At 45.5% G+C, this 15,356-nt stretch overlaps 1 protein-coding gene across 10 annotated transcripts in view; it reads right to left on the reverse strand.

Moving 5' to 3' along the window:
* Nucleotides 1-9,784, reverse strand: part of ARHGAP12 (Rho GTPase activating protein 12) — a 71,226-nt gene extending 61,442 nt beyond the window's left edge. For 2 of the 10 annotated variants that reach the window (XM_090143073.1, XM_090143066.1), the window contains exons 1-2: nucleotides 8,326-8,431; nucleotides 2,044-2,798 (exon numbers count right to left, since the gene is read on the reverse strand). In XM_090143073.1, the coding sequence (XP_089999199.1) occupies nucleotides 2,044-2,712 (669 nt within the window). In that variant the 5' untranslated portion in view covers nucleotides 2,713-2,798; nucleotides 8,326-8,431. Of the gene's footprint in view, nucleotides 1-2,043; nucleotides 2,799-8,325; nucleotides 9,368-9,635 lie in introns of those variants that run through there. The other 8 variants (XM_090143070.1, XM_090143065.1, XM_090143075.1 and 5 more) reach the window with 7 other exon arrangements.
* Nucleotides 9,785-15,356: the final 5,572 nt, after the last annotated feature.

Consider the following 15,356-nt stretch of genomic DNA (forward strand, 5'->3'; position numbering starts at 1 on the left):
AAGGCCAATCTAGCCTCTAACGTTACAAATTAAGAAGAAAAAAACTGTAGTTTAGAATTTACTATAACTCAGACAGCATAAAACTGCATTTTGCAGCAGCAGAGGGAAAGAAGAGCCCCAGTCACAGTGCCTTGGGAAGCAGCACCCTGTTTGTGTGTGAAAACTGGGAACTTGATGTTCTCACTACAGACTAAAAGCAATAAAAACAGCTTTCTGAGCCATTAATTTCTGCACAGCTGATTTCTACTTAACACTGTTCATCATTGAAAGAATTATTAAAAAAAAACAACATGAAGCTGTTCCAGAAGAGAAGGCTGGCACTCATATCTAAACTGAGCTAACAGTGACATCAGCATTACTACTGCTTTCATCTCTATGACTGCTGAATGACTAATATTTTTACTGTATTTCAAGAGCCTGTGATTGCACATGAGATGAAGTGACTCCACAGTTGTAAAATATGATGGCTGCAAGGTCTATCAAGCACCCAAGACAATGACCACAACAAGCTCTCAAGCTCTCCAGTTTGACTCCAGGAGTCAAACACTGCATGATTTTCCTACAGCTGGAACTTAACATTTTCATGATTTCTAACTTGAAGCATTGGGAAAACTTCCATCTTCAGACCTTCCATGTAACTCAGTGAAGGCTGTACCTGCATGCATACCTGTTCTGCTGATGGCCACGCTTACAAAGAGGTTTTCATGTTGAGGCAACATATTTGCAGGGTGGGATGGAGGCAGAAGATGAAGAGATTGTGTGTCACCACATCAATAGCCACAAAAATCACACGGAAACTGAACAGCTGGCCTGGATGGTTATTACTTTTTGCCAGAAGACACCCATGTAAAGTGAATTTCATCTACTTTAATTACAGAAGGTGCTGCATATTCAACACAGTAGAGGAGGCTGTCCTAATGCACCATGTAAATTTATGGTAACCTGTTTGAAGTAAAATTTATTTTCAAAGTATTCCTTAGTATTTTGTCATTCACCTGGAAATCAACTAATATGACAGCAGATGAGCTACTTCAGATGATTCTGAATTAAACGTCTAAGCATTATTTTATCCTTACAAGTTCTAAGCAGCTCGTATCACCTACAGTGAACATTCATTGGTTTTCTTCACTTTCTTTATAACAACCTTTACATTAATGAAGTGACAAATGTTTTTATAAATGAAGAAATTAAATTCAGTAATCTCATTTATTCCTTACTGTTTGCAGAAAAAAAGGAACAAGTGAAAGTAAAATTGTTTTAAGAGTAACAAATATTAAAGGCCTGAAAATCCATAACTACAGAAACTGACTTTCAAGAAAGAGGTGAAGACTAGAATAGAATATTTAAGAACTACTGATTCTGGCTACTTCAGTAACTGCATATAAACGTATGCGAGTTCATGACTGCATAAATCACTCAATCTGTATCTTTAGGATCTTCCCATACCCACTCATATTGGCTAAGCAATCTTAATTTGCCTTGTGTCTTATTAGTAAGTTGGTGCCGAAGCACAACTCTCTGTAGAAAGATTTTTATTTCTAAAGTCATCAAAATTCATATGTATACCACCCTAAAGTGAGTTCTGACTGTGGCAAATAAGTGACCAGTTTGTACTCAGGCTACTTAAACAAAGACTAAGGAAAAAGCTGACTGCAACTAGCACAATTACCCTCCTCTGGTTTAAAAAAAACAAAAAACAAAAAAAAACAAGAAGTGAGTTACTGCAGTAGGTTCCCTTCCTCTAGAAGACAATATAACCCAAATTCAGTGTTATCTCAAAACAATAAGGCAATGTTTCTGTAACATTCAATCATAGGACGATGTGAATAGAAACAATCCTCAAACCTCTGGGATATCAGAGCCATTCACACAACACTTTAGACTTCAATAGCCAGCTGATGCTGAGACAAGACAGTGGTACTTACAACCTCTGTTTATTATGAAAAAATAAGAAAAAGAAAACTTAAGACAAATAGTTATGGTAATAAGGGGAAGGAAGAATTAAAAAACCACAAATCTACAGAAACTGTTTTTTAAGCTTACCTGCGCTTGCTCAGTGGAGCTGCTACTGAGTTCATCTCCAGATTCTGAATCCTGGTGAATTTTTTCTGAGCCTTCTCCTGCCGAATCACAAGACTGTTCATGCAAAAAGCTGGTCTTCTCTATTTCCAAGAACTCTGGACATGGGAAATGACCCATGGAGATGGTTCGAAACTGATTGGAAACCTTGGGAGATTGCAACTCATTGTTTAGTTTTCCATTGTTCTGAGTGAGGTCCAGACTCACACCAAGAGTTTGACCAGGGCTATTGTTTGGTCCCAGATTTTGATTGGCATCTCGAACTAAGCAAGACACTTGAACTGGAGAAGATTTTCCAAAACTAGAAAGCTCTGGTGACTTATTCACATTTTCTGTCGATCTCTGTAATCCATGCGTTAACTTTAAAGCATTATTTGGCAGCATGCCTGCTTGCTTAACAGGTGGCATCAGTGCTTTCCGTGGTATTTCCTTCACATACTGTGCTGGCACGTAAAAGGGTTTGGAATTTTCATCCCTTTTCACTTGCCACCAGTCATCATTAGTCTTCTTCACTAATATATATTTCTCCCCCTGTTTAATTACAATTTTCTTGTCCTTGGCCTCATACTCATAGTCATACTCCACTTCAATGTATAATTGTCCTGGAAGGATCTTCGCACTCCTATCAGCCATCTCCACCCAAAGAAATTTCACCTTTTCCGGCAAACACTTTGCCACATTCTGCTTGGGAAGCGTTTGTTTCCTGTTCACAATCAGAGCTGCAATAAAAAAAGAAAATGATGTCTATACGATGAACTGTCCGAGAGCACTTCAAAGGAAAATAATTTCAAAAATAATGTTGTAGACTCCACTTATGTCAACCTCAGTCAAACACATTAATAAATTAAAGACTCTCAGATACTTTTCACAGCAATAAAACAAAGCCAACACTACAACAGAATCCTTGATTTAAGTCCCATATTCTCACAAGCCTCTTGCTATCAAGCTACCCGCTAAGCCTGTTGTTGCTACAACTAAGTGACGTTAGTCATCATTGAGGGCTTGGTGGGAGGACTAGTTTGAGTCTCTCTTGCTTATATACAGGCTTAATTTCTTAATAAACTGCCATTATTTTGGTTTTAATCAAAATATTTAAAAGGAGATTATGATTTGTTTACTTTGCGTTATCCTTCGGTTCAAGAGTCACTTCAGAGCACTGAGAATTCCTTACAAAATCCTTCATTCTTCCTCCAGTGCTGCATCCCAGCTTAGGACAAGCTGGCTATCCCAGACCCACGCACTGTATGTAGCCCCTGCCAACCTGTGCTGAGATGCAAGAGCTTGGAAGCAGTGCAGTGCGTGGGCTTTGCTGCCCCTGCATCTGGCCAGGCGTTAGGACTTCTGAATTTCTTCTAGAAATTGCTAGCATAATATAATATTAAAAAGTATTTCAAGTTTCCAAAATACTGTGTCCTTAGTGGTTTAAATTCTAAATGTTTACTTTGCTCTTAAGAGAGACCTTTGAGCAATATTTATGTCATAGAAAACCTGATTTGCACCTGGTAAGCATTAAAAATAAAAAAAAATACATTAGAAAGAATAATAATTATTAAGGACGATGAATCAAAACCAAAAATGGATACTCAATAAAGCAATATTATACAGAATCATAGAAACATTTAAAGGTCCCTTCCACCTCAAATGATTCTATGATTCTTAAAAGGCCATCTGGTCCAACTCCCCTGCAGAGAACAGGGACACACAGCCAGATCAGGGCACTCAGAGCTCTGTCCAGCCTGGCCTTCAGTGTCTCAGAGGATTGGGCTTCAGGACATCTCTGAGCAGCCTGTTCCAGTGCCTCACTACCCTTATTGTTATTGTTAAAAAAACGCCTTCCTTATTTCCAATCTAAACGTTCCCTCTTTTAGTTTGAAGCCATTTCCTCTTGTCACAGCAGACCCTGCTAAAGGATACCTTTCTTTCTTACAGCCCCCTGTAGATACCGACAGGCTGCTCTCAGCTTTCCCCAGTGCCTTTCCTTCTCTAGGCTGCACAGCCCCAGCTCTCCCAGCCCATCCTCACAGGGGAGGTGTTCCATCCCTTGGATCATTTTTGTTGCCCTTCCCTGGATGCACTCTAACAGGTCCATGTCTCTCCTGCACTGAGGACTCCACACCTGGACACAGTGCTCCAGGTGAAGTCTCAAAAGAAGAATGTATGAAAACATAGCATTTAGACTTACAGCACCTTCTAGCATAGCCAACTACCACTGTTCCCATATCCACAAGATGCAGTTTCTCCTCTACTTAATCACCTAACACCACAATTGGTGAGTTGGTAAAGACCAGTCTTAGCAACTTACAAGAAAAACAGCTTAATAAAGGAATATGAAAAAATACAATTTCTTAACCTTCAAGGAAAAAAAAATCAAAGTTGATAAGGGTGAGATCTCTAACATTCAAAAAGCATTTAGAAGAATCCATGTAAAAGCTGCTGTATTAACCTCAAAGACTAACAAAAAAGTAAAAAAAAAAAAAACAACAACACATGAATGACAAAAACAATTCAGAAATTTGCTGCTCTGCAAGTTGAGACTTCATGATGAGACCAACATTGTTTACCCAGTAACTCAGTGGAACAAATGCAATTCCATGCAGGCACACAGATGCAGACCATAATAGGGACTAAGTGCAAAAACAACAACAAAGGAGACTTGTGAAGAGAGCAGAAGCAAAAACGCCTAACAGTTCTGCAGTTTTCCTTCCACCATTTTGGCTATTCAAGCTGATCCTCAAATACATGATATTTCCCATTTAACTCTGTTGAAGACAACACCTGAAAGTCCAACTACAAAGCTTAGAAACAATCGCCTTGTTTAAATCATGTCCTTCTTTCTCCCAGAGACCATTTCTACATCCAGGTCGCATTTCCTTCAGGTAGCCTTAAAGCCACAGTTGTTTACAAGACTCTAAATGGAGTCACAAGATTAGGCTTACAATATTATTAAAGGACTTGGCAGAAAGAAAGATGGTGCCACACGCAAACAAAGCTGGCAGTAAGAGGAACGCAAAGAGTAGAAAATAATGCTCAGATTGTCTGCAATGGGTTTCCTCCCCCCTTTTTATTCTCTCCCCCATCAAACAGCACCCTGACATTTGCAGCACCGGAGCTAATTTACAGTCTCAGCACAAAACACCCAGCCCACCTGCCGTTCAGCACAAACAGGTATTTTTAAGTGCAGCCCTGCATGTGTTAGCAATTCCAGCAGCAGGTAAACATGCCCACATTGCAGCCTTCCCCCCTCCCATACAAAATGATATTTTCTTCCTTGTAACCAAATCCGACTCCTCCCAGCACTTCCCCAGCACTGCTACCAATCACAGCTTCAAGGTCACAGACCAGAAAAACACAAGTGACTCTGAGCTACAGGCTACCATGAAGGTATGCTGCCTTGGAAATGAAAATTTAGGAAGACAGCCCACTCACACTGCTTTTCCTTCTCCCATACAGAAGGAAAACAAAAGAACACATAGCCATGGTTTCCCACAGGGCTACCAAGCGTTTAAAGGCTTGACATTTTCATTCTCTTGCCTACTTCACGTAACTATTTAGTGAAAAATGCATGCTAAATGTCTTTTCAAGATAGATATGCCCAGTATAAGCTGTATTTTATGCTTAAAAAAGTTAATAGGATTTTAAGAAACAGAAGCTATAAAATACAATAGCTACAAAAATAGTTTTGTTAGCTCAGCCCTTTGCCACTAAGAGAAAAGACACATATTTCTGTTCTTCCAGCCAAGCTGCAAAATTATCAAGTCAATAGCAAACATTTGGTAACATCAAACACACGATCAAAAAGAAATCAGTTGCGTTCTGTGGCAGGCCAGAACACTAAGACAGTTGTATAAACAGCTCATCATCAGGATCAAGCAAGGCTCTGCTCCTCCGCCTCCACAGAGCTAAACACCCAAGGCACAGGTGGGAAAGCTTCCTCACTGCTCAGTTAACTTAACACTTCTGGTTTGCAGCCAACTACTGTTGTGGTCCCTGCAGCCCAGGGGTCAGCACTTGGGCTGTCCTCCTGCAGAGTCACTGCCAACCTGCAGCAGACACACAGAAACTGGGACACTGTGCACACTGATGCCATGGGATGACTTTGGTGCTACAAAACAACAACTGCAGTCACACTGTGGGACAGGCCTTGTAGACCCTTTGTGCTTTCTCTCTAACTATTACTGATAAGGCTGGATGACAGCACAAAAGTGAGATTTACTTCCACAGAGGACATCTGCAACCTTCAATATCTTAAATGAGGTCTTCATACCTGGACAGGATTGAAAAGTGGGCCCACATGAACCTAAAAAGTTCAACAAGGCCAAGAGCAAGATGTTATAGCTGGGTCAGAGCAATCCCAGATTACGTGTGCAGAATGGGAGAAGAACTCACTGAGAGCAGCCCTGTGGAGAAGGACTTTAGAGTTCCAGTGGATGAAAAGCTGGACATGAGCCAGCAGTGTGAAACCAGAATGCCCACTGCATCCTGGGCTGCATCAGAAGACGGGTGGCCAGCAGGGTGAGGGAAGAGACCATCCCCTTCTGCTCTGCACTTGTGAGGCCCCATCTGCAGTACTGTGCCCAGGTTTGGGGCCCTCGGCACAAGGACATGGAGCTGTTGGGGCAGGTCCAAAGGAGGGCCACAAAGATGATCGGAAGACTGCAGCACCCCTCCTATGGAGAAAGGTTGAGGGAGCTGGGGTTGTTTAGCTTGGAGAATGGACACAGGAACCTCACTGTGGTCTTCCAGCACCTGAAGGGAGCTTACATGCAGGAAGAAAATCAACTTTTTACATGGTATGATAGTGACAACAAACAGGGAAATGGCTTTAAACTAGAAGAGAGGAGATTTAGGTTAGCTGTTAGAAACAAATTCTTTACTCAAAGGGTGGAGAGGCCCTGGCATTGCTGCCCAGAGAAGCTGTGGGTGCCCCTTTCCTGGAGGGGCACAAGGCCAGGTTGCATGGAGCCCTGGGCAGCCTGAGCTGCTGGGTGGGAACAAACCCATGGCATGGGGATGAAAGTGATGGTCCTTGAGGTCCCTTCCAGCCCCAGCTGTTCTATGATTCTTAGAATGTCTGTATAACAGATAAAGAACAATGAATGAACCCCAGTGACAACAAAAACATGGGAAAATGTCTTCATGAATACAACAACAACAAAAAAAGGAAGATTCAGACCACATTTTTAGAAGTGAAACCCAAATGGTACTGAGTAACTAATTTAAGGTGGGCCACATGCCCATGAGGAAATACATTAATAGAATCATAGAATGGCCTGGGCTGAAATGGACCACAATGACCATCTAGTTTCAACCCCCTGCTATGTGCAGGGTCACCAACCACCAGACCAGGCTGCCCAGAGCCACATCCAGCCTGGCCTTGAATGCCTCCAGAGATGGGACATCCAAACCTCCTTGGGCAACTGTGCCAATGCTTCACCACCCTCTATGTGAAAAACTTCCTCCTGCTATCTAACCCAAATCTCCCCTGTCTTAGTTTAAAACCATTCCCCCTTGTCCTATCACTATCCACCCTCATAAACATTCACACAGAGCACATTTGCCATAGCACACAAGCTCCCACCAGCTGCCTACCAGCACAGAGATAGGCATCAGCCCAGCCCCAGCCATGCTGACAGAGGCACTGGGTCAGGGATCTCACAGATCTCCTCTGGCACAGAGCTCCCAGGCTCCGCTTCCGATGGGACCTGCTCCCGATGGAACTGTTCCCAGCCCTTACTCAGCAAAGGCTGCACAGGGCCAGCACCCGCTGTTTGCTGAGGTCAGCCCCACCCTGCTGCTGCCCGCACCCCTCCGACACTTCCTCAGGGTGGGAGCTACATGCAAAGCTCAGCAGTCCTCTACGCCAGCCCGAGTCTAGCTTTGTCACTAATACAAGATTATATTTGCACACTTCCAAACAAACTGGGATCTTTTCTAATCAAACCTGAATAACTGCAACAGCAACTTCAGCCCTTCTTGGAGTGGTTTGTTCAGGTATCTCCTTACTTCAGCAGGAAACCTTTTTAGTGCAGCTGAAACCCTACAGCATCACCCACTAAAAGCACTCAGCCCTCGCTGATCCCAAAGTGCAAATAACTAGGAAGGGAGGGAAGCATGGTCCATGGATTGGAGCCTATAAAAATCATAGTATGTACATATTATATTAGCTATGGTCACTCCCCATTCCGGCATTATCTCAAAACGCAATGGGAAATACAAATCAGGAGGTATACAGCAGGAATTCCCCACCTCCCCTCAGTTTATCATCCACAGTATTTTCTTCTGATCTTCTATAACCAGGTAATGAAGGCAAAAAGTTTTTTGGGTTTATCTCTTTTTCTTTATATTCCTCCTGATGGGAAAAAAACAACAAACAAACAAACAAGAAAACCATCCTTACTGTGATTTAGGAATTATTTACTTAATAATACAAACAGATCTCAGTTATTAAACGCAGAGCGCTGCAGATCTCAGTTCTCTCTTGTGACCTTGCTCCCGTGTCCCACCAAAGAGCATCAGTTGCCTCGTGCAGCCTTTTCTCCATTTTCAGCATCAAACTTCACCCCTTACTGACACGAAGCCTCCTGCGGTGCCGCTACAGAAATAAACTCAATCGCCAGCGCTGGATCGGGATGATTTCCTATTGGTTCGGGCCGACAGCCCGCCGGGTTCCGCGAGCGCTCCCCCGGGGCGGCGTCCTCAGCAGCTCAGCGCGCACCCGGCCGCAGCTCACGCCGCTCTGTCCCGCCCTGCACACCTCCATGCCGCGCTGCCCTCGCCGAGCCGCTGCCCGGCCGCCCCCGTAGGCACCGCGTGTGCGTGCAGCGCTTGGACGGAAACGGGCGCAAAGATGCAAACGCGAACAACAAATCGGCCCCAACGGGCGAGTTTGAAGCTTTTAAAAGCGAGCTTAATCCCCGTTTGCTCGAGTTAGCAATCCGCTGCTACTGCAACGTAAAGTGGCTTCCCCGAGCTCGGACTTCCTTAAAAACTAAAGGCTTAATCAGTAACCACGCAGCGCTGCTCGCTGCTCCCTGACTCACGGCAGGCGATGCCCGGCCAGCAACTGTCAGCGCACCTCGCGGGGCCGCTCCGCTCCGTCCCGCGGTTCACCCCCGGCCCCGCCGCCCCCCGCAAACGGCCCCGCCGCCCCGGGCCGCCCATCGGCGCCGCTCGACTAATTCAAAGGCAGCCGCAGCCCCGAAGAGGAGGGGGTGGGCGGGGGGCGAGGCGGCGGCGGCCCCGGCAGCGCGGCCCGGGGCCCCTTTGTTCGCGGAGCGGCCGCCCAGGTGAGGCGGTCGCATAAGGCGCTCGGCCCGGCTCGGGCCGCCCCCGGCGCCGCGCGGCCCCCGGCAGCGCCCAGGTGCGCGGCCGCGCCGAGCCCGCCCCGCCCGGGGGATGGCGGCGGGGGCCGGGGAGGGGGCGCGGCCGCGCTCTCGGCCCGCCTCAGGGCAGCCGCCCGCGACGCCGCCGGCGCCGCGCCGCCCCGCGCCGCCCCCCGCCGCCCCCCGCCGCCCCCCGCCCGCCGACCCGAGAGGCGCGGCCCCGCGGCCCCTCACCTGTCCCGGCGGCGCGGGCCCCGCTGCGGCGGCCTCGGCGGTTGCGGCGGTTGCGGCGGCGGCGGCTGCGCGCGTGCCCTGCCCGCCGCTCGCGGCGCGACCCCTGCGTCGAGTGTCAGCTCCCGGGCACGGCGGCGTCACCCGCGTCACGTGCCGGGGGCGGGGCCGGAGCGGAGGTGGGGGCGGAGCTCCGCCCCCCGCGCGAGGCCGCCGCGAAGCCGGGCCCGGGAGCGCCGCAGGTGGCGGGGCTTGGGCGGGGCCGGGGGGGGCGTCTGGGCCAGGGGAGCCGGCGCGCTGCCGGGAATCCGGCGCTGCCCGCGGGGTTACGGTCACAGAATCACAGAATCACAGAATCACAGAATCACAGAATCACAGAATCACGGCCGTTCCATGCTCCGAGTGCAACGTGAAGTCGCTCTGTTACGGCGCGGACAGATGGAGCACGGCATCTTTCCTCGCAGCGAGTGGAGACCCGAGTGCCGGTGAACAGGTGAACAAACCGCGGCACTTGAGCAGCTCGAGCAAAAATAAGCGAAGAGCAACAGGCAAATTCACTTATTCACTTATGAGAACGTCCCTTACTGTAGCAGACAAAACTGCCACACGTCCCGGCTGGGAACATCTGTGTGACCTTCACAGTGTTTTCAAGCTGTCGACAATCTTATCTCCAAAGAAGCAGTGCCTGCTCCTCGGGGTGGCAAAGGGAGCCTTGGAAGCACGAGCCGACTGTGAGCAGAAGTGTCCGGCTGAGCGTGAGGGCAGCCTACAGCAATGCTCGGGGATGCGTGCTGTCTGTGCGCTCTAACAGACGTGATCAGGGCTAATGCTGACACTGTGTTGATTATTTTAGCACGTGGAGTAAGGAAGGAGGTGGCAAAACCCTCAGAAAGGGGAGGAAAGGGGTGTGAAAGGGAAGGAGGGAAGTGGCAAAAATACCTTTAAATGACTGTGTGAGTACATTGTTGTACAAAATAACATTTCTGATAGTGATACTTTCTTGGTATTTTGTATCTGGTGATGCAGTACAACATGCAAGACAGGTGGCAAGCGGTACAAATGTCTTAAAGCTTTGCTTCTGTGTATCTTGGCCTGAATACTTGTGCCTGTGTCCTCCCGGCTCAAGGACTGGGGCTGCCCATAGAGCACACTCATTGAATTCTATGGGGACTGTTGATGCAGTACGGCTGATACCCCTGTCCCAGCTCCTCGTTCAAGCTCATCACAGAGTTCAGAAAAACAGCAGATTGGTATCTCTATTGTAAGGGAAACTTCTTTTTATATATAGACGTTCACTATTTACCCTTAAAAGGCCAAAAAAAAACAAAACAACTTGTAGTTTTCCATTCAGAGAATGATAGAACCATAGAATATCCTGAGTTGGAAGGATCATCCACTCCAACATCAACTCCCATTCCTAGCTTTACACAGAACCACCCACAAATCCAACCATTTGTACTCCAATTTGTGTAAATATGCATGTGAGAAAGAGCAATTCAGGATGCTGTGTTCAGTTGGATGTTGTTGTCTACTAGAATTCTGCTCTCCCGGTTTTGTGGTAGAAAATAATATACTTAAGGCACTCGGGTGTTTCTAAGCAAGCTGACTATGTTTTACCTATTGACATGCCTGAGGTATGCATAAAAGCATCTAAAAAATCAGTCATAGTAACCACACTGTAATTAGCCTTTCTTACTGCCAAAGCTGCAGCAGAGTGCTGCAGGATATGGCATTAGTGATTCACTATGAGCCACTCTTCCCTGAGTCAGTGCTGAACCTCTGGTCCCACACCATGTCAATGTGCATAATAGAACCGAAGGTGCCAGAAGATATGTAATTTTGAGTCCCTGCCCAAGTGCAGTCATCCCACAACACTGCACACAAACTGTCCGGCTCAACTTCCAGTTTTAGTGCATTACGCATCCTGCCTATGAAGGATTTCTCTATAAATTTGCTTGGATAAGAAGAGCTGGAGGTCACAGCCTGTGCCCACTGCAACTCATTTTCCCTGCAAGTGTGGGATGGCTGTCACACCAACACCTGGGGTAGGGCTGTATGTACACCTTAGGTGACAAGGCCTGGTATCTGTAGTGACCTCATGAATTTCAGATGGAAAGAACTGCCAAACACAATTGTTCCAGGTACTGCGGCAGAAACTATAGGGCTATTAATTTTTATACTTATTGATTTGGAAAGTTTATATATCATAACTCACACATAAAACATCAATTTCTGCATTTGTAAACCAACTTCTTAAGCTGAGCCAGCATGCAGTCAGTGTCTGTCTGTCCTGCTGCCCCATATCTCTCCATACCATTGTCCAAATGTAACTGTTTGCCAAAAGGGAGTTGTCTCTAAGGCAGTTAATCAAGTTCCTGGCAGTTTTGTGAAAAAGGACAGCCATGTAGAAGGGCAGGAGCAGACACATAAGAAAATGACATTAGGGATGCCACAGACATGGAGAAAAAGGTTGTCCTGATATTTCAGTCTGCCATAAAACACAAATCCACAGAAAAAGAAGGAAAAAATAATAATAATAATAAAAAGTGTCATAGTCCTGAAAATCCAGTCCTGGAATAAATATTTTTTATTGCATGAATTAGACATGGAAAGAATACTTATTCTCCTTAGGTTGAGAGCTCTGAAATAGCAGGGTCATTAGTATAGAAATCTGAGTACTAAATCTGAAGGGCAAAATCTCTTTTTCTTGTCTGAGTCTACTAATCCCACTCTCTACAAGTTCAGCTGTCCATTCTTTCAGGCATGACTCAGTTGCAGTACTTCTGGGTGAACGTCATGTTTTAATTCATTTGAAATGCATATCTGAGACTGGACGCTGCCGTGCTGCTGCTCACAGTGCCGGAACTGCTGTTAGGTAACCGACTGAAACGTGCTGCCTAAAACTTGATCAGTCTGAGATCCGAGCTGTTTATTCTTTGTTTGCCCTCCCCCTCACCAAACAGCCTAATCTCATTATGAAATACACTGATTCCTTCTTTCGGAAGTACACAAAGCTTTCTTACAACTACAGGCAGGTACTGCAAATATTCACCTTACTCTTCCTGCTTTCTCCTTGGATTTTCAATCCATTTTCCCATCATTCTGTGTTTGGAACTGTAACCTCAATAGCGACGTGCAGTAGGGAAATCAGTCCCAAATTAGATTTTAAAAAAATCTACTTAAATGAACAAACAGTTCTTATATAGATCGAATTCTTTATTTTTGCTTCCAATACTACTTGCATATTTGTTTTATAAAGTAGTTCAACTTGTCTCGTATGAAATACATCACCTGGGGCATCTCCTGTCTACTCTGCTCCTACTCTCTGTTTTTCTGACAGCTTCTACCCTCTCACCTCTAGCTAAAGATACTTCTGCCACCTACACACGTCCATACAATCAATCTCCCCTTTCTGTTCCTTCTGGAGACTACAAAAGCACTTTTAACAACGTGCAGATGCTGTGGGTTTTTTGCATGAACTTGTCAATTTACTCCCCATCTCCTGCCTCAGCTCGTGGATGAGCCATCTTTATTTATATAACTGTATTATAGGGAAAATCAATTGAAAAGGGAACAAAGAAAGTCAGGAATATAGAAAAGGAAGGCAGATTTCTCAGAAGTTCAGCAAAGAACTTCTTTTGCTGTGGCACTGCAGAGGAATGTTCTTTGCCTTAAGGAGGAGCTTCTGTTCACAGTTCAGAGAAAGTAATTTCATTAAGTGAAAATGTAGGGAGAAATGTGTGTGATTCTTCTGTCCTTCCAGGGGATTCTGTAAAAATAAAGTTAGTGTACTGTAGGCTGCACATGCTTCTTCTGCTCATCTGCCACTCGGTGTTGTGTGGTGTTTAATGGTTGGATTTCTTTCTGGAACCATCTGGTGGGAGCTGTGACAAAAATTCCAATATGGCCATTGTTTGTGTTAGCAGTCTATCAACTATCCAATTATCAGCATTACTAAAGAACAAAGTAGCACTTGTTTTGGTCAAAAGGACCATTTAGGTCTGCTCCTGCCATTAACAGCCTCACTGGTTACCTGTGATCTAACACTGTTTGCTGCTTTTATCTTCTTGGGCATCTAATGCCAAGGTATCACTTCTATGCTGAGCATGAAATACATCTCTAAGTCACAGCATGGGATTAAAAATGAGGAAAGGAACAAAATCCTCTGGTACACTCTTGACAGCAAGCAGTGGGTGAAGGAGAGACATTTCTTCCTGCTGTCTTTGCTCAAGCACAGAAATACAACACTAGGCACAACCATTGTGTCCTGGTCTCACAGTGGCCTGGGCTAACAGATAGACAATACAAAAGGCACAAATAATCCTTTAATAACAGCTCGTTCCTGAGATAAAATTGTATTGAAAGGTACTGACTGTGGTACTCAACAACAATCGCTCTTGCAAATCACAGCCTAAAACTGTCAGTTCTTATAGGCAGACAACACCTGCAATCTTGTTAAAGTGGTCCTGGTCAAGGCTTTGGGACGTGGTTTGGCCAGGTGTGGGCTGGAAATGACGAGATGCTTTCTAACCAAAATTAGAAATAAGAACTGAAATAGGCTGTAGGAACCAGAGTAAAAAATATTGACATTTTTCATACTCATCATGGTGGCTTGAAGCACGTGAGTCATGCACTCGTTTTTAGGAGGCTCCAAACGTTTACACGCTCTCACATTTAGCTGAGCACTGCAAAGAGAGTGGAGATTTTCAATGGCTTCAGAAGGAGCACTGGAGTCAGGAAAGGTGTAACACTTTCCAAGATGCTACTGAATGCATTTGGAGAAATACCAATATGACTTGGCTACTTCTGTGAAAGGAAGAAGATACAAGATATCCATGGGTCCTCTGTGGCTGTGGCTATACCTCTGTGATAAATCCAGCTTGCACAGCGAGGCCAACTGTCCTGGGAGGGCCTGCAGCCACACTGCTCAGTGCTCTGGTTCCTCGTGATCTGGTGTTCACATCCAAACTGGCTGGTGGGAAAAGCCTCATAGCAGAAGGTGTGTGGTACCCTCCAACCAAACCATGGGAAGGACAGCTCTAACAAGTTAACAAAATAAATGAGCTCATTCCAGCATCTGTGAGCACATTCTGTTTGCCAGTATAGATGTCACCTTCTATTCTTCCTCCTCCAGACACTTTGTTCTGTTTTAGCCCCTGCACCAGCTCTAGTCTATTTAATTCTCTATTTCATAGAAGACAAAAGCAAATTTCTGTGCTGACAGCGACTGCAGAAGAGTTAGGTAGAAGGTTATGACATTTCCATGGCTTGCTGTGTTTCTTTCTTTCAATTTTGTATTTTGTTTCTGACAAAAAAGTTATTTCAAGTCCCTGTGTGGGCTGGTATGAGGGAAACTATGTGCTGGCTCAGAGTTCCCAGTAATTTCAGAACATCATAGCCATTCCTGAGGAGTCACTGGAGTTCAGGGAACAAACTTATTCCAATCATGTTGCTCCTTCTTCAAGAACAGAGATCTTCAGGAATCCAAATCTTCATTTTGTCTCATGTTTGCTTTCATGCAAGTGTTTCTGCAGCTCTCTGTTGCTCTTCCTGCTTGCACAGTTATTTTCCACTGAGAAGGGGAAAGAAACCCTTACAAAATATTTCATTGCTCCAAGGCTGGTGCAGCAATAGTGCTGGAGGTGATAGCAGTCACTGCTGCCATCTCTCTTGTCTCAGCTGGCTTCAGCTTGAAATGAGTCAGTCACATTTTTCACTAGAGAG

This window comes from Phasianus colchicus, chromosome 6 (genome assembly GCF_987193195.1).
Source record: "Phasianus colchicus chromosome 6, bPhaCol1.hap1.1, whole genome shotgun sequence".
NCBI lineage: Eukaryota > Metazoa > Chordata > Aves > Galliformes > Phasianidae > Phasianus > Phasianus colchicus.